General features: G+C 55.2%; 1 protein-coding gene across 1 annotated transcript in view; it reads right to left on the bottom strand.

Moving 5' to 3' along the window:
- The window catches only part of ASTN2 (astrotactin 2), a 373,499-nt gene that overhangs the window by 274,937 nt on the left and 72,998 nt on the right, over positions 1–25,564 (bottom strand). The window contains 1 exon segment of the mRNA XM_054220714.1: positions 884–1,268. Coding sequence (XP_054076689.1) covers positions 884–1,268 — 385 coding nt within the window.

Raw genomic sequence — 25,564 nt, 5'->3', positions numbered from 1 at the left:
AGGCTCAGCAGGCTGGCAGAGCCCCAGCGCACCGACACATTCGCTCGCTAGAACTGATGCCCCGCTCGAGAGCAAGGCAATGAACGCATTTCTGCCACCCAGAGAGCGAAGACTGGCCTGATTGATGCCCATGCGCCAGCACTCACCCACAGCCAGGAGTCGGCGTGAATCCCAGCATTCCCGTCCTGTTGAGCAGCCCGTCACAGTGGGAGCACACGCTCACGACGACTCCTCGTGCTGCCCTGTGCAAGGCGCTGCACAAGCCCACAGCAAAGGAGTAACTCCCCTCCCTGGGGAAATTCCAGCTCTGCTCCCCCAGCCAGGCATCCCCTGTCCCACCGGGGGTTTCACAGAGGTCTCTGCCTTTGCTGGGACCAGACACACCACCAAACCTGAAAGCAGAGCCCTCAGCTTCCCATCTCATCACGCCCACAGGCTCATGCTGGAAACAGGAGACTGGTTTTGGAAGAGGATGCAGCAAAGGAGACGGGTCAAAGCCCAGGACGCTGGTTCTCCACGGAGCTCCCAAGCACACAGCTCACACGCTCCTACGGCCCCTGAACCACCAGCGAAGGGCAGCCAGGGAGTGCTGCCAGATCAGGGGACCTGGTCCTCAGGGCTGGCAATGGCAGCTGAGGGCTCACAGCTACCGTGCCTCAGTTTCCCCAGCACCATCCAAAGGTGATCTGTCTCTCAGGAAGGGCAGCTTCAGGACAAAGGCTGCAAACCATCTTGTAGATGACAGCTGAGGACCAAAGCCTGGAGAGCCAAGTGCCAGCCACTGCGACTACGTACGGATGAGCCATCCTCTCAAGGTGACACTGCACAGGACACCCCAGCAGGTGATGGGGTGAGGGAAAGAGCAGAGAGAAAAGACACAAACCTTTCTTTTCGTAGTCAGGCTTCTCCTCCCCGCCCCGGCCCAGGCTCTCCAGAGTCCGCGTCACCTGGCTGCCAAACTCATCCTCCCTGGTGCTTGGCTCTGCCCGCCGCGGTGTCTCCTCCTCCTCCTCGTCCTCGTAGTCATCCAGGATGGGGGTCTCACGGATGGGCACCCCGATGACCGAGTTGTGGGCTTGGAGACGTGAGTTGCGGAAGCTCTCGCGGGCCTGGGGGCCCAGCAGCACCGAGGGGATGTAGTGGATCTCATGGGTGGCCTCCGTGCTGGCACTCTTCTGTGGGATGCGGCGGCGCTTGTGCCAGCGCCGCTGGGCGTACAGAGCCACCGTGAAGACCAAGAGGAGCAGGAGCAGCGCGATCAGCCCACCCTGCAGAGGAGAGCAAAGGACAGGGTCAGGAGATGCAGAGGGCACGGGGATGGGTGAGGAGATGCAGAGGGACGGACCAGGGGATGCAGAGGGCACAGCGATAGACCAGGGGATGCAGAGGGATGGACCAGGGGATGCAGATGGCACCGTGACGGACCAGGGGATGCTGCGACCAGCATCCACGGACTCTCTCCTCTTCCACCCCCAGAGCACACTTCCATCAATGCTCCCTGAACCGCACACAGGTGGGTTCATGGAACAGCCACCTCTGGGGTGGGACATCACAGGCAGCAGCAGCAGGGTGGCAGAGGTGGCCTTTGGCCGGGGACAGTGCAGTGACACCCCCGGCTCAGCTCTGCCCAAGTTATTTTGCCCACTCTCCCAGGGACATTGTTCCTACCACGCACCCCGTGGGTCCCACCCAGGGGCTGAAGTGGGCAAGCACCCCCTCCCGCCCCGCACCGGGAGGTGGGAAAGGAGGCAAATCGCATCCCACCGCTTAGGAGAAAAAAACCTCATTAAAACAACCCAGGCACCGACAGGGGAGCAGTAAAGCCTCAGCAGAGTCACGCGACATTTCACACCAACGACGGTGCAACAAATGGCACCGCAGAACGGCCGCCCCCTGGGGCACGGTTACCCCAGCTCCACCATCGCGGGCTGCGATTTGCCAACGGTTTCAAGGAGACTTCAGCTGCAGGCCCGGGGGCACAGCACAACACATTCCAGACCAAAACCTCCTCTGCAAAGCCCTCTTCTTCCCTCCCCTCCCAATTTTCCTCAGCGTAGCTCCCAACTACTTTACCATCCAAAATAAAAAAAAAATAAAAAAAAACCCAACTTTACAGAAAATAATAAACTTCTTAAATATCTATGTGTGCACGGAATTGGTCTCTCTTCCCAAAGGAGCCAGGCTGGGAAGCACCAAAGGGAGCCAGCCCTGCCTCTGACCACTCAGGAGGATAAATTCGGCTGCGCCGCTGAGCCCCACGCAGGCAGAAGCCGCGTGTGTGTGTGCCAGCTCCCAGCCTCTTCATCTCCACGGCGTCGGAGCAGTTTTACCCCGTGGCAGGGGATGTAAATCAGGAGCGGTGAGAGCAACGGGGGCTCTGCAGCGCGACGGGGGCCAGCCAGGGCAGAGCAGGCGTTTCTTTGGCACGGGGGATGCCACGGCCCAGGACTTTAGAGAGCGTGCGAAAGCAAAGCCGAGACACGCAAGTAGTTCATCTGCATTCGATACAAAGCACCATACCGTATCCGGAGCCAGAGCATGGCTCCGGCTCATAAACAGGATCAGCTGGAAAGAGGTGGCATGGAAAAAAAATCACAGCTCACGGGATGAGTTCGCTGGGGGAGAGGCCTCGGGAACTGGAGGAGAGACGCTTCCCTGGACCAGCCCGGCACCACGACCTGCCGCAGAGAGGAGCCCAGCCCAGCATCTCCCACCAGGAAGCCCCTCCTCTCCCCCGCCTATTGGTACTAATAGAAGCAAGGCTCAGGGATTCAGGAGGACATTGCTCAGCTTGACTTCCCCAGTTTAGGTGACGTGCCATCAGGAAAGGCAGTTCAGCGGCCAGGAGATGCTGAGAGACCTCTGTGTGGGAGAACAGGAGGGCTCGCTGAGCTGACCAGGTCCATGCCCTGCAGTACCACAGCTCTCAAAGGACCATCAGGATGAGGAGCCTTCATGGCCTTCCACACTCAGAAGCAAGAAACAACACGGACACCTCAACCCGGAAGAGCAGAAACATATTTCCTTGGGTCCAGCTCAGCTCCTGACACACAGAGACCCCAGAGCATCACAGGAGCTCCCCATGCGAGCCACCCACATGCCCCAGCTCCAAAATGGTGCTGTTTCCTTGGAAGTCCTGCTTTCTGGAGAGAAACCACAGCACATCAGACCCTCCAAAAGGGAGGTCCAGTGACAAGGACACAGCAGGGCCGTAAACTTCAACATGACAAACCACACTGCAAAAATCAGGTCCGGCTTGTGTGCCAGCATCCTTCCAGCAAAGCGAGGGCTCTCACTTTACAGAAGGGTTTCAGAACACCACTCATGGACACGACTGCTGGGAAAAGCCTTCTCCAAGGCCGCACCATCATCAAGCCACCAAGCTGTCCGGCTGGGATATCGCTCGTGCCCGGGTGCTCTCTGTATCTGCCAAGCGGCTGCAGGGCAGAGCGGGGCAGAGCTCTCCGCACCCGCAGGCACATGGGCACTTGCCCTCCCTGGAAAAGCACAACCAGAGACAACTCAGACGCTCGGAAAAGGCCAGGGTGACCAAGAAAGTCCTGCGTGAGGAGCACTTTGCTGGCTGGATGCACAGAAGGGATCTGGGCACCCACGGCAGCACCAGGGCCACGTCCCTGCCTGGCTGGGCTCACCTTGCCTCTGCTCTGGGAAGTGGCTTGGAGCAGCTAAACCTGTCAGCATATTGAATTACAGACCGGTGGGGGTTGGAAGGGCCCTCTGGAGATCACCCAGTCCAGCCCCCGGCCAGAGCAGGGTCACCCAGAGCAGGTTGCACAGGAACGCGTCCAGGCGGGGTTGGAATGTCTCCAGAGACGGAGACTCCCCCACCTCTCTGGGCAGCCTGTGCCAGGGCTCTGGCACCCTCACAGCAAAGAAGTTCCTCCTCATGTTGAGGTGCCCGTTACCCCTTGTCCTGTCACTGGGCACCACTGAAAAGAGCCTGGCCCCATCCTCCTGACATCCACCCTTTCAGTATTTATAAGTGTTGATAAGATCCCCCCTCAGTTGTCTTTTTTCCAGACTGAAGAGACCCAAATCCCTCAGCCTTTCTCCATAAGAGAGGTGTTCCAGTCCCCTCAGCATCTTGGTAGCCCTTTGCTGTCCCCTCTCCAGCAGTTCTCTGGCCTTCTTGAACCAGGGAGCCCAGAACTGGACCCAGTGCTCCAGGTGCGGTCTCCCCAGGGCAGAGCAGAGGGGGAGGATGACCTCCCTCGACCTGCTGGCCACACTCTTCTTGATGCACCCCAGGATGCCATTGGCCTTCTTGGCCACAAGGGCACATTGCTGGCTCACGGTCATCCTGTTGTCCACCAGGACTCCCAGGTCTCTTTCCACAGAGATTTTAAATTAAAGATCTCTCTGCTTAGGAGAAATTACAAAAAGGCGTAAAGGCACACAGATTATTAGCGTGCTGTTTCCCCCCACCCAGTTTGGGAACAACAGGGTGGGCTCAAACAAGCCAAGGGCTCCCAGCCCAGCCCAGCCACAGCTCCCACATCCTTTGGGGATGAGCCGGAGGTCTCTGCTCTGCCAGCCACCGAGACAACGTCCCCTCTCTGCCTGGGAACGGCCAGGGGTGCCCGTGCCAGCCCCAACGTGAGCACTCATGGGCTCGTAGCCATCAGCTCAGTTTCGACGGGCTCCTTCCGTCCCTGACCCCGTGCCGGCAGCTGCTTGTTTAACCACGGTACACACACACCGGGAGAGCTTCCTGGGGAAAAGCGGGGAAAAAAAAGAGAGTCAAACTTAGGAGGCATTCAAGCCAGCCTCATTTTAATCTATTTTTCATGTTAAATTACCCAACTGAGGGAGCGGGAGAGAGAAAGGGGAAGGAAGGGATAATATGAGAAATGTTTTATTTGACAATGTGTCATTCGGAAACTGATTATTTCTGTCTCCGAGCTTTTTAATATTCCCAAACAATGGCCAAGCCGCGCGGGGATTTGGTATTCTAAGGCTGGATTTATAATACTCTGTTCTGCAGTGATAAGAACACGGGCCTTTAATCCTCTGAGCTGTGAACATGCATATTCTCCCACGTAATGTCCTTCCCGCCGCGCTCCCGCGTGCCCCCGCCGGCCGAGCAGGAGCTACTGGGCACCTGAGGCTTGTTGAGACCTATGGGAGAGGAGGAGGAGGGACAGGAGGAGGAGGATGGGGGAGAAGGCAGCTGGTGGAGACAACCCACGCGTGTGCAGAACTGCAGGGTGCATGGCACAGGAGCGAATCCCAGCTGAAGGTGGAAAGCAGCAAGGCTGGGAATAATTTGAAGGACAGAGGGAAAACTGATGGAGGAAGCCACCTCGAAGCCCAAGAGATTGGGTGCTCATACAAATCATGAAGGCTGTCAAGCTGCCGACCTGGAGGGCACTCACTTCTTGGGCATCCGTTCGAGGTGCGGAACTATTCCTGAGCAGCAAGAGGACGCATGTGCTTCTTCGAACACAAGCCACCGCACTTCCCTACCAAAAGTGGTGAAGGATGAGGGAGCCCTGCTGCTCCTCTGGAGTCTGGACAAACTCTTTCTTGTAACTCTGGCCTTTCTCGACTCTGCCTGGGTTCCTCGGCCAGCTCAGCTCCCCGCTGTGGATGCAGTGCGGCTCCCCGAGGATTCCTCCAGCTTTGCAGTCAAACACAGAGCAACCACAGCGACTCAGGAGAGCAAGCTCTGAGGATCTGCTGGCCACCACAGCAAAAAGGGCTGAAGTCACAGAAGAAGGTCCCAGGCAGGAGGAGAAGATGGTTTGGGCTGGGCAGACCTCTTACACCAAAGCATCCCTTCTGTGGGTCAAAGCAAAACCAGTGCACAGCAGCGCAGCACTGAGCCCGGTGCTGACCCGAACCCCTCCTGCTGCTTCATCCAAACACCGATACAAAGGTTTGTCCTGCAGGAAAAAAAAATAATCCCTATTTCTTTTCTAACTTTGAAGCCACTATTGCTCACACACGACATCCAAAACCAATTATTGTCCCACCATCTCTACAACCAGCCCCATCTCGACCTACCTGCTGCGGGGCGAAACGGGGTTCTCGCAGCCCGGGGCCATCGCTCCAAGGACAGTCCCCTGGGACAGTCCCCCAGGACTGTGCCCAGCACAAACCCTGCGCAAAGACCCCCCCCGATGGCTTCGGAGAGCTGGGGTGACACCCCAATGGGACCCCGATGCCGGAGCGTCACATTGCCCTGCGCCATCCCAGCGGGAGAACCATGGAAGGCAAACACGTACCAGCAATAACCACACAATCCTCAGAGCGCTTCACACTGTGTACTTTTCCCTTTCTTTCCTTGCTGGCCGTGAAGGTAATTAAACACTAGAACAATTTACCAAGGGTTGTAGTGGATTATCCATCACTGTCAATTTTTTTTAGATATTTTGTTTGAAATCAAGCCTGGATGCTTTTAGAAAAGTTATGCTTTATTTCAAATGAGAAATAGAGGCTTCAGGAAATTCTTGTGCTCTGTGCGGCGCTGGAGAGCAGAGCAGATGATCCCACAGTCCCTTCTGGTCTTCTAGTCCCTCAATTTTGTCCTCCCCAGGCTTCTTCATTAGTCACAGCATTCAGCTCTAGAGCATCTTATCTCTCTTTCAAAAATCACAGAATGGGTTGGGTTGGAAGGGACCTTAAAGACCATCTAGTTCCAAGCCCCCTGCCCTGGGCAGGGACACCCCCCACCAGCCCAGGTTGCTCCAAGCCCCGTCCAACCTGGCCTTCAACCCCTCCAGGGATGGGGCAGCCACAGCTTCTCTGGGCAACCTGGGCCAGGGGCTCACCGCCCTCAGGGTGAACAATTTCTTCCTGAAATCTCATCTAAGTCTCCCCTCTTTCAGTTTAAAACCAGCACGCCTTGTTCTATCACCCCCCTCCCTGATCCAGAGTCCCTCCCCAGCTTTCCTGGAGCCCCTTTAGGGACTGGAAGGGGCTCGAAGGTCTCCCCGGAGCCTTCTCTTCTCCAGGCTGAACCCCCCCAGCTCTCTCAGCCTGTCCTCACAGCAGAGGGGCTCCAGCCCTCCCAGCATCTCCGGGGCCTCCTCTGGACCTGCTCCAACATTTCATCCCTTCCCAGATCATCCCAGACGCAGGAAGCACCACCAGACCGTGGACACAAGCGAGGATGGCACATCCAGCCAACAGCGACCGAGGGAGAGATGCCACCAGGAAGGACCGAGCCTCGGACTCCAGCAAACAAACCTCTCCTGGCTCCCCTCAGCCAGTGCCGAGGGCTATAATAAAGCAGTGCTCAACGAGCAGGTGTAGCAAACATTTGCATTAGGTTTTAGCCATGCTGTAATTTGAGCTAACAGATTTCTAATTAATTTAATGAAAAACAATGGTGAATGGCAGCACAGAGACCTGATAAATGCTGCTTCAGCAGGCAGAGGCTTGCTCCTGGGCACAGGTCCTCCGAGGCCACATCCCAGGGTGAACCACAACCAGAGCTGGGAACATCCACATTAGGCATTACAACGGTGACTGTTAATTAGCAATCAATCCTTTTGGCCAAACCCTTTGGTGCAGCCAAACTCAGAGAGGACACACGTCGGTGCCCAGGCCGGTCAGGGGCAGCCCCAGGCCTGTCCATCCTCTACCTCCCAGACCCACCAGCAGGTCCCTTCCCCAGGGCAGACCCAGCACCCCCAACCCAGCTACACTCAGGACAACTTTGGAAGAAAAATACCATATTTAACGAGTTGGGTTGCATAGCATCTGCTTCTTCCCTTTCCAGATCAAACCTCTGCACCACACCAGCATCTCCCTAGGACTCCTGTGCCTTATTGCTCTTTCCCTCTTTGCTGTACCTCTCAATTTAAATATTTCTTCTGCAAATCTTAATTAACATGCTGTTTGCACCTTCTTTCAGATCATTAACGATGAAAAATAAGGCTGATCTCTGCAGACAGCTCTCAGAGTCTTCCCTCTCCTGCACGCTGCCGTTTATCATGACCTCCTCTGCACCCTGCCGCTTCCTCACCCTCCTGGGGCACAGGAGATGCCCGCAGATGGCACACCATCCCTCCGGCTTTAAAAAACAGCAGGGCAAGGGAAAGGATGTTATATAGCGTGCTCTTCCCTAGCGCGGGGATAACACCAGCCTCTGGCTGTCATTCCCGTAACGAGGGAGTTGTGCTGTTTGCTGCAGAATCAAGGTTTCTGTTTCTGCACCCACGGCCCTCCTGTCTGCCTCCGCATCCCCCCCCTCTCGTGTCCCTATGCACTGGCCCATGGCAAACAGGCAGAAAGGGTCTCAGAAATACCACTATCTCTTCAGCTTTGTGATACAAGGAGATGGGCAGAAGAAAGAGGTCCCTGGATCACCCCGTCCACTAATGCACAACATACAGGAGGTCAAGGAAGGGTTCCCGCAGCCACCCAAAGGCACATGAGGAGGGAGAGGACAGGAGAGAAACAGGGATTCGGGAAGCAGGCTTAGCGAGAAGCAATCGTATCTCCCACGAGAGGAGAGGAGGGTTCATGGATAGAAATGGAGCAGTAGCACCTGGAGTATGGGAAGGCGTTGGATCCTGTTCTGGCAGATGCTCACACGGACACAGCCCTGACCAAGCCTGCGTGGTCCTCACGCAGCCGCTGGAGCAGAAGGGAAGCACCAACGTACACCGAGGGTGGAAGGACGCTTAGCCTCCTCTGCATCCACGGTGGATGGCAGGAGAAGTTGTGAGCTTGGCGTGCAGTGAGGGACACTCAAGAAGAAACACAACTGCAAGAAGCCATGATGCTCCCAGGAGAGCTGGGACATCTCCGTCACTGGAGGTCACCTGCCCAAGATGCAGAGCAGTGCTGGCACACCGCGGGCACACAGGGGTCCTGCCAGCTCCCTCCTCCTCCAGCTACCCCTCCTAACGGTGGGCAGCTTCTGTCTGGAGGAGACATTGCCCACCCTGTCCATGAATCGCAACCACCCTCTGACAGCACGTACCCCCACGAGCCACAGGGGTCAGCAAACGAGCCCATGGGTGAGCATCAGGCAGGGAAACTGAGGCCGAGCACGAGGAGGAGAGCAAGGACGAGCAGCAAGCCAGCACAAAACACACCTCCAGAGAGATCCCAATCCTGTCCTCATCTCAAAACCACTCACCCCCACCCCTCCATCCCTGACAGCAACGATACGGGGCAAATCTACTAAAAAATACAGCATTTTCTCCCTGTACGCTTCAAATCCTCATTCAAGCACCGCTTCACCAAGGTGCTTAACCCCACGCTTAACTTTAAATATGTGTTTAATTCCCATTACAGTCCATGAGACCATAGCACACGCCTCAGCGCTTTGCTGAGCGGGGACGGCTGCTTGAATTGTGGCCTGAAGGGAACTGTATTATGTCTTTTTTTCCCCCCCCACCTTTTTTCCACAGCTCTTACAACATCACCAAGCCCCAGCGACGATGGGGCAGCGTCTTCTGTTATCGCAGCCGTGTCACCCAGCCCTGCCCAGAGCCAACAGCACCGACGAACCACCCTCTGTGAAAGGGTTTATACCGGCGCAGGATCTGGCCCAGAGGTTTGAAAGGAAGGGATCCCATGGGATCGCTCCATGTGGATCCGGCATACACGGCTGTTCTGCTTGCCATGCCGTACGCACACGCATCAGGCATAAATTTAATAGCATATAAAGTCCCGCAAAGTATCACACACGCAAAAGAGATGAGAGTTACAGTTGCTGTGGGAACCATAACTTTAAAATCTGACTCTTCTGCGTTAAAAAAAAAAAAATAAAAAAAAATATAACGAGTCAGACAAAAAGTCACATTTCCATACAATTTTTGGGTTTTGGCTTGTTTTGTTGTTTTTTTTTTTTTTAAGCCACGCTAAATTTTGTTTTGCTGTTTCATCCAAGAAGGGAAACAAAAAGGAGGAGTGAACCTGCCAATCAGATGTTCCAGTAAATGTTTATTTGAATGGTCTCCCAGGCGCCGGCTGTGTGCAAGCACCCAAATACACAAACCTCAACCACACCGAACGCGTCTGCATATCCCGCGCCGCACATCTTGCTGAGATAACAATTCAAAATGACTCCTAATCCATTTTTATGATGTTTAAAAAAAAAAAAAAAAAAAAAAAAGGCGGCATTTATTTGCAGTGAACTGAAGGAGGAGGGCTGGAGGTGATTTTATTAAGCACCTGATTGCCAACTCTTTTTAAAGCCAGAGCGCAGATTGCATAAATTGTGATTTTAATGCGCGCTAAACAGTTCACCTGAATCGGCTGACCCGCTAACCCAGAGCTTGGCCTCCGAGAGGGAAGATTTTAAAATGCATAAGGTCTCGTGTGTTCGCACTCATGTTTCCCTAATGCGGGTGGGCTGGCTGAGCCCAACGCTCCAAGACAAATGCTTCTTTCTTTTTCCTTTCCCAAGGAGTTTCAATTACTGAGCCCCATCCCTCCTCCCTGCCAAACCTGCTAGAGACACCTCCATGTGTTCCTCCTGCTCGGCTAATTTACACCCAGGACCTTGACCTGCATTTTAGCCATATTCCAAAGGGGAATTAAGAACAAACTACCTTGCTTTTAAATAAAAAAAGTCACCCTGTCCGCAGTAAGTCCCTCCCAGCACACAAGGGGTCTCACTGAGGGGCTGCCACACGTCACGGGTTGGGGCTGCCCAGGGTTGTGCCAACACACAACGCACCCTGTGCCTGGTGAAGGGGTTGAGGCACCATCCCTGGAGGTGTTTAACAGACGGGCAGACACAATGCTCAGAGATATGGGTTAGCGATGGTTTTTGTCAGAGTTAGGTTGATGGTTGGACTCGATGATCTGAAAGGTCCCTTCCAACCCTTATTCTATGATTAAACACAGGGCTAAAGGCACGTCCCTCAAAGCCAGCAAGCAAAGAGCCACCAACGTCCCCCTCTGCACCCTCTTCAGAGCAGAGCCCAAGCCCCGACTGCCCACAGGGACCCGGCTTGGGCAAGAAGCATCCCAACGGCCGGCCAAGCTGCCCTGTGGCTGCATCCCAAGAAAGGCAGCCCCTGACAGGGGAACAGCAAGGGGAATCCACCCAATAACAGGGAGGGCCACCAAAGAGACTGTGTGTGGCCTTGCCACATGAAAGAGAAGAGCAATGAAGTCCTCCAAGGCTCAGTTTTGGCTTGGTTTCACCAAAATCACCAGTAACAGCAGCTTGACCATGCCTGCTTCGCCTGACACTAGTGGGGAGCACATGCCTGCCCCACGTCTCCTCCCTCCAGAGCTTCCCAAGACAGTGACTTGGGGGATCCTCTTAATCAGACCCCTCTGACAGACCTGCGGATTTGCACCTGGCACCCGCGCACCCCTGGGCAGGGACAGCCCATGGGGGCCCGAACCCACCTTGCTCTGCACTTCACTCCTCCCATTTCAGGGACATTCAGCGCTGCCTATGGGAACATCTCATGGGGTTTCTCCAGACTTTCCTGCCCTGAGCTGTGGGAGAAGCTCTTCCCGTGAAGGTGCCCCATCCCACGGCAGAGCATCCAGCACCATGTGCTTGGCTGGAGCCCCTTTCATCACATTCAGGATTCACCCACTGCCCAGCAGAGGCCACAAACACCTCCCACAGTTTCTGCCCAAGCCGGTGCCCTCTCCCCCAGGAAAAAAAAAATGGAAAAAAATATTCACTTTAGCATCTGATGGAGAAGCCAACCTGCTGGTCAGTTGGTCCTAATGAACAGAGCAGCACTGGTAATAGGCACAGCAGAAGGTGTATAGAGGTGGCATGACGAAGGAGGGATGCAGCTAAACTCACTAATTAAAAAAAAAGGAAAAAAAAAAAGAAAAAACTCAAAGAAGTTGCATGTTTTTAGGAGCCTGGGTTGAGGCCCAGGCTGATTTCAGACCCCCTGAGCAACCACCCACAAACATCAGCACCTCCACTGCTCAGTGCCCCCTCCCAAAACCTGGTACAGGTCCTACCTGTGCTCCCACGCCATATTTATAGAATCATAGAATCATTTTGATTGGCAGGGACCTTTAACATCATTGAGTCCAACCATCAACCTAACTCTGACAAAACCCATCACTAACCCGTATCTCTAAGAACCACGTCTGCCCGTCTGTTAAACACCTCCAGGGACGGTGCCTCAACCCCTTCCCTGGGCAGCCTGTTCCAGTGCTTGATAACCCTTTCGGTGAAGACATTTTTCTTAATATCCATCCTAAACCTCCCCTGGTGTAACTTGAGGCCGTTTCCCCTTGTCCCATCGCCTGTTCCTTGGGAGCAGAGACCGACCCCCCCTGGCTACCCCCTCCTTTCAGGGGGTTGCAGAGAGCGAGAAGGTCTCCCCTCAGCCTCCTCTTCTCCAGGCTGAACACCCCCAGCTCCCTCAGCCGCTCCCCACAAGGCTTGTGCTCCAGACCCCTCACCAGCTCCGTTGCCTTTCTCTGGACCCGCTCCAGCCCCTCAATGTCTTTCTTTGAGTGAGGGGCCCAAAACTGTATGTAATTTTGCTTTGTTTGGACAGCGAGTGCAGGAGAGCATCTCCCCGAGCACGTGTACGCACCTCATCCCTGCGGCACCCAGGAGCCACCGCAGACTCGAGTGACAATTACGACAGGGCCCCCCGAAACCACAGCCACTGCGGTACACCCCTTCCACACAAAGGTTTCACAAATGCTAAAGCGAGGTCTCAAATTACTACGATTATTACAATATCTACCAGCAGAACATTCGCTAGTAAACGATGAAATATAATTAAAAGTAAAGAACACTTGTCAGATAAATGAGTAACATGTACTGCTGCTGCAAAAGTACCTTTCTTGTTTTTTTAATAATTGTGTTTATCCGCTTCCTCACTAATTTACAAAAAATGCAGTTAATTCTCAGTAGATCTCACAACCATTAGTGCAAATTAATGCTGTTCCCACTGTATATTCTGCATATATTAAAAAAAAATTAATCTAATAAGAGATGCACATCTCCGGATGAAGGAACACGAGCACAATTCACATTGTGCCTCCAGCTTCCAAGCGCTGGTGAGCGACATGGTACAACATCCCTTCTGCTCAATTAACCAGCCACCTTCTGAGGGCTGCCAGATCTTGGACAGTTGTCCAGAAAAGGTGACAAAGCACAGAGAAAAAGTCACCGAAGCCTTAAGGAGCGGGGAATTCTTGGAGTAGCTCAACACCTCCAAGCCCCTGTGAAGGTGGTGAGACCCAGGCCCAGGTTGCCCAGAGAAGCTGTGGCTGCCCCATCCCTGGAGGGGTTCAAGGCCAGGTTGGACGGGGCTCGGAGCAACCTGGGCTGGTGGGAGGTGTCCCTGCCCAGGGCAGGGGGTGGCACTGGATGATCTTCACGGTCCCTTCTAACCCGAACCGTTCTGTGATTCTATGAATACCAGTCCGTAGGGATAAGGACATCCCCAGATATGCTGTTGGTGTGATGCGGCACTACGCAGGAGCCATAAATAGCAGTTCCCATGGATGTTGCTGAGGTTCTGGGTTTCTTTGAGAAGAAGGGGAGATTTAGATGAGATCTCAGGAAGAAATTTTTCACTCTGAGGGTGGTGAGCCCCTGGCCCAGGTTGCCCAGAGAAGCTGTGGCTGCCTCATCCCTGGTGGGGTTCAAGGCCAGGATGGACGGGGCTTGGAGCGATCTGGTCTAGTGGGAGATGTCCCAGGGCAGGGGGTGGGACTGGATGGGCTTTAAGGTTCCTTCTAACGCAAACCTATGATGGACCAGGTCTCCTCCACATCGGTGTGTGCTGCTGCTCTGAACAGGGTGGAGCGAAGGCAGGCAAGAGATTGGAAAAGGGGTTTAGAGTCTATTTATGGACATCTCAAAGCAATTTATGGAGCAAGGAGCTGATGGGAAGGTGCTATTGTGCATGTAGGAATGGAGGGAAAGAGCTTTTTTGTTGTTGTTGGCGTTTGTGTTTTTTTTTTTTTTAAAGGTAGCTGGCAGCTGCTTTGGGAACGATCCAGCCTATTGTGTAAAAAAGTCTGCCTTACCATATTTAAAGTGCAAATATTTCAGCATAATGAACGTCCTTCTGAAAAGCAGCAGCACAAACCACCGCTTTCCTGGGGGGGGGGGGAGAGGGAGGGTATTCAAACACAACAACAGGGATAAATGCTCGGCGCACGTGTCTATGTAGCGTTTGGCATCTGACAGTACTCGGCAATTCTGGCATGGGAACTCAGGCTGCAGGAGTTCCTCGCTGCATCCCCCCACGCCCCGGGGAAGGGCCTGTACTGGTAGCCGGGGCATTGCACTCCACGGGAGAAAATAACCAAAAAAACTCCCAGTTTTCTCAACGTGCAAATACACAATTTGAAGAAATGCACTCCCCCCCACATCGCAAATCCGCAACTTTCATTTAAAGAAAAGAACAAATTGCTCAGCAAGTTCACAAACCCTTTCCTTTCCCAAACCATCCCAGCTATTCCCAGTGGGTTATTAAGAGCCCAGTTAAGTACAGCACTTAACCATACACTTAACTCCCATTAACTTCACCCGGACTTAGTACATACATAAAATTTATCAGGTGTTTAAGGGCTTTTTTTCCCCTCTTCCTGCCCAAGAACGCAGAGTTCCCATTATCCAGCCCTCAGTGGGATGCCTCCAAACGACCTTTGTCCACAGCAGAAAAGCAAATCCACGGGGCCAGGAGTTTTCCTGCCATCCAGATCCCACACCAGCGGGTCCACAGAAACGTTTTTGCTGCAGGGCATGTTGGCCCATGCTAAGCCGCCTCATCAAAACCCTGCTACCCGCTCGCCCATCCCTCTTGCTGTATCGATCGGAAGACGAGACTATAAAAGGCCGGGAACGCACCAGCTTTGTTTCGCTCGCTTGTTTTCAAGTGTGCTTTGAAGGGGACGAGGCCAGCGGTCTCCTCGCCGGGGAGGCAGAGCCGCAGGTGGGGAGGAGGGCATCCTGCAGCTGGCTGGGAGGCGAAAAGCCGAGTCTGCATCTGCCGAGGGTCCCTTGGCACCCCCAGGGGCAGCCGGAGCAGCTTCAGCTCTGCCGACCTCAGCACACCTCGGGGACAGTCCCCGTCCCAAAGCACTTGCAGCTCCAGGCACCTGCAATTCAAGTCCCTCTTTTTTTTCCCTGTACAGATACAGGACATGGAAGATGACGGGAGCAGAGCAAAGGGAGGAGATACCGGGGCTCCTACCTCCAGCTCTCCCCTGCAGGATGCTGCAGGAGGGAGACTCTGGACAGGTACCAAGATGCTGGCACTTCCAAAAGGACGTTTACCTGCACATTTTGAGGAAGGAGCAATGATCTGGGGCATTCCAGTCCAACCCTCCTCAACAGCTCGCATTTAAAGCATACGACTATTTCTGAGTCCCCCAACAAGTTAACCCATGCCCTTGCTAGAGCAGGACTTGGGAAGAGGGGACCCAGAATGGACTCCCTGGGGACCACCCAGCTGCAGCCCCCACCGGGGCAGGGCTCAGAGCTGCATCCCCGCTATCCAAAGGGACCTTCTGCAGAGTTTTCACTTGTGCTCTCACAAAGCGAGCAGCAGGTCTTGCGCCCAGCTCTCATTACAGCCATGTAAAGAAGAGACAGAGCGTTCATTAAAAGTGGGTGGCACCAGCGCAGGAAGAGGCCAGTGGGCAGCAGCAATGGCTCAGAGGGGCTGGAGGTTTTGGGGGAGCCGGTGGGCTCACCCAGTGCCACTCACACGCATCAGGCTGCTGGATTTTCCTTCCCTGCCTCCTCGCCGGCAGCATCGATGCCATCCCCTGCAGGGCAGGTCACTGGCTGCCACCCCCTCCACCTCTGCTAGGGCTCAGGGCACTGCTCAGCCCCCTCCTGGCCTGGGGGGCAGCTCAGCCCCCAGCTGCAGCAAAGCCTGGGTGAGACCCAGAGTAGGGTAAGCAGCAACAGAGGTGTAAAAGTGGTTTTATTCTAAAGAGTTGCCCCAGCTGGCAACAGTTTGCGTGCAGGATGCTCAGGGCACGACATGCCCACCCAGCCCCGGGGACCCTCATCTCCTGACTCCATCCCCCACCTGCAGCCCTTGCCCACAGAGAGCAGCAAGCATCACAGCAATGCCACCCGCATGCCACCAAGATGACCCCCCCGAGCTCTCCAGTATACACCACTACAGAGGGACTGAGACAATTCGGGACTTGCATTCCCCAGCCTTGCTACAAGCAGAGGGTTTGGAGCGTGTCCCAGCAGGTTGCGTGCGTGGAAAGACGAAAGCTCCTTCCCAGATGGAGAGAGGAGCGAAGGGCACGGCTATTACAGCCCGGCTGACTGCAGCCCAGCTGCACCGTGCCGGGAGGGTCCGTGATGGGAACACCACGACCCCTCCTTCCCCATCCCACCGCGGCTGAGAAAGTGCCCATTTGGAAAGGGGGAAGAATTCATTTGAATTAAATGTGCCTGGTGCTCCAAAAGAAACCAATTAATTCTCCCCATCTGAAAGCTGATTAGCCAGGATATCTGGGTAAATGGGTAATAACAGGCTAATAACCCCCTCCTGTCCCCGTGTGCGCGCCAATGCCGCCGTGAGGTTTTTGACACGGTGTCGCCAGCGTAATTGCAGCATCTGTGAGCAATCACGGAGTGAATCCAGCCACCGACGGCTGGCGGCACCGTCCCCCGGCAGCAGGCAGGGACTGGGCAAGGACGGCTGCTTCGGAGCCAGCCTGACGCCAGCTACCCCCCCCCCCCAGCCCTCAACGGCAGCATCCATTATGGCACTGGGCACCCCATCTCTGCTCACCCACCGAGTGACACCAGTGGGGGCTTGCTGGGGCCAAGCACAGCCCCAGGGGTTGGGGGCTCAGCTGATGAGCGGTAACCCATTAAGGCAAACAGGCTGTAAACAGGGCTCTGAGCAAGGAGAGAGCTGCCCCCAGCATCCCCCCCCCAAAACGTCCTTCATGCCCCCCAGGAGGGCTCTGCGGGGCAGCACTGGGCATGGCAGCTCCCCTCTCTCCCCATGGCTGTTATTAGCTGCTGTTTAACTCCACCGTTAATAATTAATTCCCTCATCCTTCCCCCTCAACTCCTGCCCTCTGGGATAGGCTCCATTCCCCCCCAGCCTGGGCACGGATGGGACACACGCTGAGGTTAAGGTGCAGGGGAGAGCTCTGCACCTCCACCCCAAAACTGCCACACAGCCCCCTCCCCCCGATTTCAGCATCCCCCACCAACCCAGGCATGGCATGAGCAGCTCCCGGGGAGACGCCGAGGCTCGGCCCCCCGTGTCCTCAGGGAGTTCAACCAGTCGAGCCCGGACACGGGGACAGCAGGGAGCTGGAGAGGACAGGAGAAGGCACAAAGCCATCACCCCTCTTCTGCACCCTTCTTCCCTCCGGTCCCCAAGTCATCCCCAACACCACCGCAGCCCTGGCATCCAGGTCCCTGCCAAGGGGTGGCCGCTGGCTGGGGAGCCAGTGGCAGGAATTTTCCAGCTCCGCTCTCTTCCCCCCCCACCCCATCCAGTTGGAAAGTGTTGATCAGCTAAAAGACAGTTTCCAATGGGGTATTTTTGGTTAAGAGCAATATCCAAGCCAAATCACACCCGGCGAAAAACAAAGATCTCAATCCCGCTGACATTTTCTAATCAAATTTCCTTTTACTAATTTGACAGGCCTGTTTTGAAAACCTAAATTTAAAGCTCAAATAAAGTTAGGTTCCACAGCTAAACAGGAATCGAGACGAAATATTTCAAATGGAGCTAATAAAGCCCTTCTACCCACACCTTTGGGCTCACGAAGCGCCTCTCCACTCCTTAATTGCTGCTCCTGATGCAGACAGCGTACTGAACTTCGGTTTGCTTCGCCCCCCCAATGCACACGCACCCCCCCAACAGATTGTTTTTAGCTTCTGGGAGGCAGGAAAAGCACCTCCCACCCAGCTCCACCTCCATCGCAGCTCACCCCGATGCAGTGCCCGTCCCGCCTGGGCTGAGTTCACAAGTGCATATCTAATCTAGATGAAGGCCAGCCGATGGACTGCTCCCATCTTCAGAGGAGGCCTGGCCTCCTGCAGAAGAAACAGCTTTGCCTGAGGGGAAAAGCATGAATGGGAGATGAAGATACAGCCATATGTTCCCGGAGAAGCTTGCCTGGGTGGCAAGGCGAAGGCGGGTGGCGAGGTGAGGAGAGAGCCCCCAGTTAGCGAGAAGAACCCATTCCAGAGGCAGCGCAGATCTGCACGGGCTCCTCTGTCTTTCTCATCCTCCCCTGACGCCAAACAAAAAAGGAACCCCTCAGTCCCCAGGCACTCAGCTGATGTCCTCAGCATCCGACCTCCTTTCAGGCTTTCATCACAAAAGAGTAATTTCCCAGGGGACGCAGGAAGCCAAAAAAAAGAACAGCATCCCTAATACGTTGTATAGGCAGAGAACTGGAAACTTGATTCAACCTTTCTGGTCCATGCCCGCGTGGTCCTTATCCAAGCCCTCAACTCAAGGAGCCCAGGACACCCAGGCAACGTGCAAAACCCCGAGGGGAAGGCAACGTTCCAGTCCGTGGCTGGACACCACCTGGATGTGAGACCTGGTGAAATCAGTGCTCCACAGGTCACCGCAGCAGAGCGGTACCAGAGAGGACAAGGAAGGTGCTTAGCTCTTCGCAAGCCACCACCCTGACCAACGGCACCCTACGATGGGTGTTCACCAAGAGCTTTGCTTGTGGCCAAGAAGACATGGTCCTCCTCCGACCCTTCCTGCTGCGCAGCTCCATCCTGGCCCTCCCTGGCCTTTCATGGCCAGGCTTTCCGCACCGGCGGGAATTGTCCAGGAGCGGCAGATGACTCTGCAGTGCTAACCCACACCCCCGAGCCCTGGACGTGAGAGGACACAGAGGGGACAACCAGCACTGCCCGGCCAAACAGGGGAAACCCTCTCGCCAAGGCAGGCAAGTGTTTTCCATCAAAGAGTTTTCAAAAACAAGCTCTTCTCTCCTGGCAGCCTCGACGGAGGGCTGGGACAGTCTCCAGCAAGCAAACAGGACCTCAGGAGCACAAATGGGGCCAGAGTCACTACATGCAAGAAAACAATTAGGAAAACAAGGCCCAGGGCTCCGCTCCGTCTCCTCTACCCCCGTTTCAAGCAGCAACACACCCTTCCCTCTGCCCTACTGCGTCCTGCTCCCACCACAGCCCCTCTCCCTAACTCATCCCAGGGCACAGCCGAAGACCTGAGACACCTCTGGCCACCCAGCAGAGCTTGGCCGTGCCCAGGCAGCCATGCCGGTTCCCTCCGGGATGCTCAGCTCTCCGGAGCAGAGGCCGAGCACGCAGCCGGTGCAGGCAGCGGAGCCTGCAGGCTCTCACAAGCCTTAAAGCCGCTCCTTTCCCATCGCCAGGTGCAAAACACATTTATCGTTTCAACATTCCCAGCGACAGCTCAGGGCTCGCTTTCCAAAGCACACTCGAGATAAAAATCTATGTGGCGGCCAAGCAATTGCGGCAGGCGATTTAACGTGATGGCCCTGGGTAGCAGGAGGCGGGGAAAAGCCTGTCCCAAGAGTGGTGGGTGAGTAAGTTACACACTCGTAAATGCTCACCATGGAACATGGCCAGTCTGCAAAGGGGAAGTTAAAAAGGGTTAAAAGCGGGGTTTACAGGGTGGGTGCCACCCCAAAGAGGAGGGCTGGAGGGGTGAGCAGCAAGCCGGGCTGCTCCGGGGAGATGTGCTGCAGGGCACTGAGCCGCAGCACCGCATTTCCACCACAGATGGGTCTTGCCAGAATGGGATCTCCAGGTTTAGAAGCTCCGAATACGGTTTCCCACAACTCCTCATTTCCACCCTTGTTTTCCTCCCCCTCACACAACTCAGTGATGCTCTTTAACGGTACAACTGAGCTCAAAGGATCCTCCTCAGCCCAACAACTCCATCACTAACTTCTACCACAAAGCAGCTTTCCACCCTTACACCAGAGAGGGGACACGTGGCACTGGTAGGGACCAAGGCACCCCAACAACACTCACAAGCTGCAAACGCGCAAGGATGAAAACAGCAGAACTAACAGCCCCATGAGAGGGCCAAGAACCTGCACTGGGCTTCAGCTTTCCACACTTTCCTTGGTGACCACCCCACCATGCTGGGAACGCTCTCTGGGCTTCCCCAGGGCAAGGGGTCGCATGCATCAGTGGAACAACACAGAGCATCAGCTCTGCCCATTGACCCTGCAGAGCCCACTAACCCAAAAACTTCATTGCACCGTATCTCTGCCCTGCACACAGCAGTTCTCCCCGCTTCATGGTGACCTGCCACCACCCACGAGTACCAGCTCAGGGCAGGGGGACAGCAGCTTCTACCGCAACCCCAAGAGAGCCCTCGCTCCTGGTAAGGGCTGCCAGGCATCATGATACCAAGCTATCCAAGTGCCAAGTATCCAAGGTCCTAAGCCACCTCTGGCCACCAGCAGAGCTTGGCTGTGCCCAGGCAGCCATGCCAGTCCCCTCTGGGACACTCAGCTCTCCGGAGAAGAGGCCGAGCAAGCAGCTGGCGCGGGCAGCGGAGCCTGCAGGCTCTCACAAGCCCTAAAGCTGCTCCGTGTATCCAAGGATACAAGGACCTTCCTATGCATGAAAATCCCATGGGAGGAAGAGTAGCAACACCCTAGGAGGCTGCCTGGAGCCCCCCCCTTGCACAAAGCACTTCCAAAGTCCACTGCTTTCTGCTCATCCAGGCACAGGGAGGGCAGCCGGGGAGGGGACAGGGTGCTGCTCAGCTAGGGAGATGCTGTGTTCAGCTCCCAGCTCCTGCCGTAGCTCTATCTGCCCTAAAAATCATTAAATCCCTGCACCCCAGTGTCCTTTGGGCAACTCAGGAACAGCCCTGCCCCTGTTTTGTGGGAGTGGGACGAGGATAAATCCATAAGTCCAAGGACAGATCTGTGCTGGGGACCTCAGAAGAACAGCTCAGCTACTTATCTAGGACCAGGTGCCCTTGCACAAGCTGGACAGGGGGGCCTATTTTAAAACCAGATGCTGAAAGAGTATTCCAAAAAGGAGCCTTAAGGAATGAAAGCCCAGAACCAAGGGCCTGGGCAATCACCGCAGCTCTCCATCACCCCCGCCTCGGGCACCAAAACTCCCAGAACACCAAAACTTGGGGGAGCAAGAGAACAGACATAGCTACGTGGAGCATGGGCATGGCCCATTTTTCAAGGGACACCTTGGGAAGAGAAACAAAAGTGCTTAGACCCTCCTTTCTTAAAAAGCAGATGGTGGTCCTCCGCACGCATGTGTGTCTGCAACCTCTGGCCGAGGAGCCGCGGGCAATGCCAGGGCAAGAGGAGGATGCCAGCCCGCATTCCTGCTCTTTACTGGGAGCAAGATACTTGAAACTAAATCCTTGGAGCAAAAAAATTTACAGGAAAAGGATTTCCATCAATCACTTCAAACCACCTGTTAATTTAAATCAGTCCAAACGCTGTGAAAGTTATTCGAAATATTAGGCTGTTGCAAAGTTGGGCTGAAGGCAGCGTGTTTTGGGGGGGTTTGTAGGGTCAGCCACAGTCCAACCCCGGCACCACAGCTGGAACAACCGCCCGGGGGACAGGGGAGTCTTGCAGAACAGGACAGAGAAACATCCATCACCAGTGACAGAGGGTTATTGATCCCGCCCAGGGGCAGAGAGATGGATTCTATGGCCTGTCCAAATCCCTTTCACTCCAGAGTTCATACAGAAAAGCCATCCTCGCCCCGCAAAACCCTGGAGAAAGGGCAGTATCCCTGAAGCATCCCAACTGGTGCCAGTGCCATCGACAGGGTGGGCACGTGTGGGAGCTTTGGGGTACTGCAACAACAACTACCCCACTCAAAAAACCCAACCAAACCAAACACCAACCCCGCATCACAAAACGCCCCACCCGCCAAAGCCAAACCACTCCAGCATTAACCTGAAAAACTTGTTTAAGCCGATGACAATGACAAATTAGCACAAGCCAAGGCTTCAGAAAGCAGACACCAGGCTTGAGCAGCCTGGGGCACGCAGGTGGGGCTTCCACTCGCACCCCTGTCTCACCGGCCCCCAGATCCCAGGCACCGGAGGCACTTCCCAGGGGGGTCCAGTGCAGCGAAAGACACCGCCGGGCGCACAGACAGCAAGGACCATTCACTAATCCACTCCATGTTCGAGTTTTCAGTATTTGCACTGTCAGGATGTTTTCCAGCACAGATAATTGTTTAAACGTGAAACTCCTCAGAATAAAAACATTCACAATTAGCAATTCCCCCAACCATGAGGAAAGGAAGAAAGAAGTCCCAAGCACGATATAAGTCTGCATAAAATGGAAAAGAGCAAGGAACTAGCTATATGTGAATGCAGTTAAAGTAAAAAATAAAGAAGTCATGGGCCCTATTTCTGTACGTTACAACCCCCAGATCCCAGCTCAGTAACAGATCCCAGCTCAGAAATATATATACACATATAAAAAAAAAATAGTGATATACACACAGATATGTATATAAAGCGTGTCTTTCATATACGCACACAGAGACACAAATAATACGGATGATGTGCTTTTGGTCACAGGCCAGCTCTGCCTATCTGCCCACGGCAGAGCCCCGGTGGGACACCCCTCCCCACGATGCCGAGGGGCTGGTGGCACCCCAGGAGCAGCCCATGAGCTGCCGTGCAAGACCTCACATCGGCCACGCTACGGAGCAGGCCAGGGAAGCATATGGCATGCACACCGGGTGCTGGAAGGAGGATGACCTCCTTCTCCTCCCTCCTCAGCAATTTTTAGGGCCACGTGCATCCGAGCCAGGTCTCCCTGGCTGGAGGGAACAAGAGGAACAAGGGCATTTTTCTCTGCTATCAAATAGGACACAAGAGTCAGGCACATCCTCTGATGTGATGCAGCTTCAAGGCTGCCGGGTGATGCGCTCAGGGCTCCTCTCAGCCTCGAGCCACAGCCCCCTTCTCCGGGACGGTCACACAGCTGCCACCTCCCGCAGAACCTCGTAGCAGGGTCAGGCTTTTCAGCTGGGGACACACGAGCAGTGACCGGGGAGACAAGCCACCTTTCAAATCCAGTTCACCCACATAAAATCCCTCCCCACGGTGAGCTCTCACTTCACTTGAGCATCACCGTGATCCAGGGGACGGGGCTTGCACGCAGGAGCCCCCTTTCACCCTTCCCTGCAGAAACCCCCCCATGCCTCTACTCCTCCTTTATTCCTCCTCACGTGGAACAAGGATGCTCCACGACCTTGCCAAGTGCATTGGGAAGAGCCTGAAGGACATAAGAACAACTCCCTGAAGAATGACTTAGTACCAGCTACTGCGTTAACTGCTCTCCTGACCAACATCCCCGTGCTGCTGCCTGTCACCTAAAGGATGTGGGAAGCCACAAACTGGACACGGAGGAAAAACATCTGCCCGTCACCAGCTTCTCAGCCCCGGGAACCAGAAGAGCTTGGGGACAGACACAGCTCCAGCCCCAGAGGGGCTCTCAAAAGCAGGAACAGGGGGTGAGCGGAACCCCTTTATAACGTGGGGGCTCTTCGTGCTCCGGGGGAGGACCAGCTTTTTGAAGACATATGGCTTCTCTCCGTACTTCCAAATTCCAGCTGCCTAAGCAGTTTTTGCAGATATTTCCTCTTTCTTTGCAATCATTTGGCTAATAAGATGAGCAGGTTGGGCTCATTTATTTTGGACACTATTCGTGGGTCATTAGCAGAAAGGCTAATCATTGCATTGGCAGAAAATATCACTTCTGCTTCAGAGCTGGCTGCATAGCACAGGGAGGGGGAGAGGGAGCTTGACAGAGCCTTTTCAAGAAAATAATACCAAAAACCCCCCAAGTTACATGCTTTGAGAAGTGGAATTTTCCTCTGCTGTTTCCCAAGGTACCCACCGTGAGGATGAAGCAGGCAGAATTCACCGCCCGAGGCTGCTCTGCCGAGCTCCTGCTCTCCCCCACGCACGGGCCACCCCCCGGGGCCCCGAGAGGGAGCGATGCCGGCGACATCCCTGGCTGAGCTGCGGCAACCTGCCCTAGAGATGCTCAGCCCTCCGGGGAAGGATCCCCTTTCCTCACCCCCAGGCAAAGCCAGGCAGGCAGCCAACGGCCCCAGAGCACGCGGCGCAGGAGCCCTTTTTGGGGTGGTTTGGGGTTATCAGGTGTGATGCCCGCACTCTGTTCGCAGCACCCGAGCACCTAAAGCTACCTACAGAGAATTGTTGGAGACATTTAAAGAACAATTTGTATGCGGTGATGAAGGCTGGGGTGCCAGTGGGGATGCTGAACCGCCAGGCATTTGCAGAGCTGAAGCCTGAATTTCCGGGAGAGACGGCAGAGCTGAGCCCTTTCCGTTTCGCTCTCGAGAGAGGAGAAAGCAGAAGTAAGAGACGCAGCCCCACGACACAGCCGTGCTGAAACGCAGCGGCACTGCCGAGCAAAGCTGCTCCCCAGGCTCAGCCACTGCAAAACCACCTCTCGCCAAGGGAGAAGAGTCGTCCCGCAGACACCCTGCCAGCGCGGGGACACAGGGACGCTGCCGTCTCACAGCGCAGCCGCTGCCTTCCCCCACTGCCCTGGCAAGGGCAGAACCGAGGTGCTGGAGGGGGGGAAATGACAGCTGGGCACGGCACAGATTGTCCCCTCCTCTACCAGACGGGCCGCCAGCACACCTCCTGCTCCCCTCCTCCAGCTTCATCCAGCCCCAGATGTCCCGGCTGTGCATGCTGCCGGCGATGCCATGACCTTGGCTGCTCTCGGCAGCATCCCTGGGGCAAGCACAGGCTCCCACCTCCCCAGGGAGGCTCCGGGCAGCCGTCCATCAGCTCCCCGCTTCCCTCCCGCGCCGCAGCTGGAAACCCCACCAGCCTTGCCAGGCAGGGGGACGGGGTGGCAAAGGCTGGGAGGAGGCATGCCAGAAATTTGTGTCCCCGCCGCTTCTCCCCGAGGCGCTCCAGCTCGTCTCAAGCCACAGGGGGTCAAGGATCTTCCCAGTATCCCAACAGGACCACCACACTGTGCTCTCCAGGCAAAGCCCCGCGACAAAAGGGGAGCTGGGGCTCGCTCTGCAGGGCGATCTGACCAGAGAAAGGGAAGAAGAAGATTTGGGAGCTAATTTAGAGCTTGGATTTCCTAAGCCTTTTCAGACATGGAGGCTATTGGCAGGCAGCGGTACAGCCCCTGCCAGTCTCAGCGGCTATACAATGTCCTTCCCTTGGCAAGGGCAGCGCCGGGGAAAAAATAACACACAAAAAACAAGGGACATGTGATGGAGAGCTTGGCTGAAGGCTCCCTCCCCTCGCCGACCTGCATGCCAAGGAGGAAGAGCATGGAAAAAAAGTGAAAAGTGGCCATTTAAAAAGGAGAGAAAAAAATAAAACACCACACCACTTTTTTTTGCTAAGGGAAACATGGCTGAGCCAAGGGGATGGAGCCATGGCAGAAGGCGAGTGGATGCACCCTGGGGCTATCGTGCTGCTCGGTGGCCAGGGCAAAGCCACCGTCCTTCCTGCATCCTCCAGCCAGCACAGGGAAAGCAAGAGGAAGCACCCCATTTGTTGCAGGCCCCCCTGCACCCCCACTGCTGTACAGAGCCCCCAAGAACAACCCCAAGGTCTCCCATCACACCCACTCCCAATGCCCTCACCCCAGCGAG

Source organism: Rissa tridactyla, chromosome 14 (genome assembly GCF_028500815.1).
Source record: "Rissa tridactyla isolate bRisTri1 chromosome 14, bRisTri1.patW.cur.20221130, whole genome shotgun sequence".
Lineage (NCBI taxonomy): Eukaryota > Metazoa > Chordata > Aves > Charadriiformes > Laridae > Rissa > Rissa tridactyla.
The sequence above is the reverse complement of the archived record's forward strand: the minus strand, read 5'-3'. Positions and strand labels throughout refer to the sequence as shown.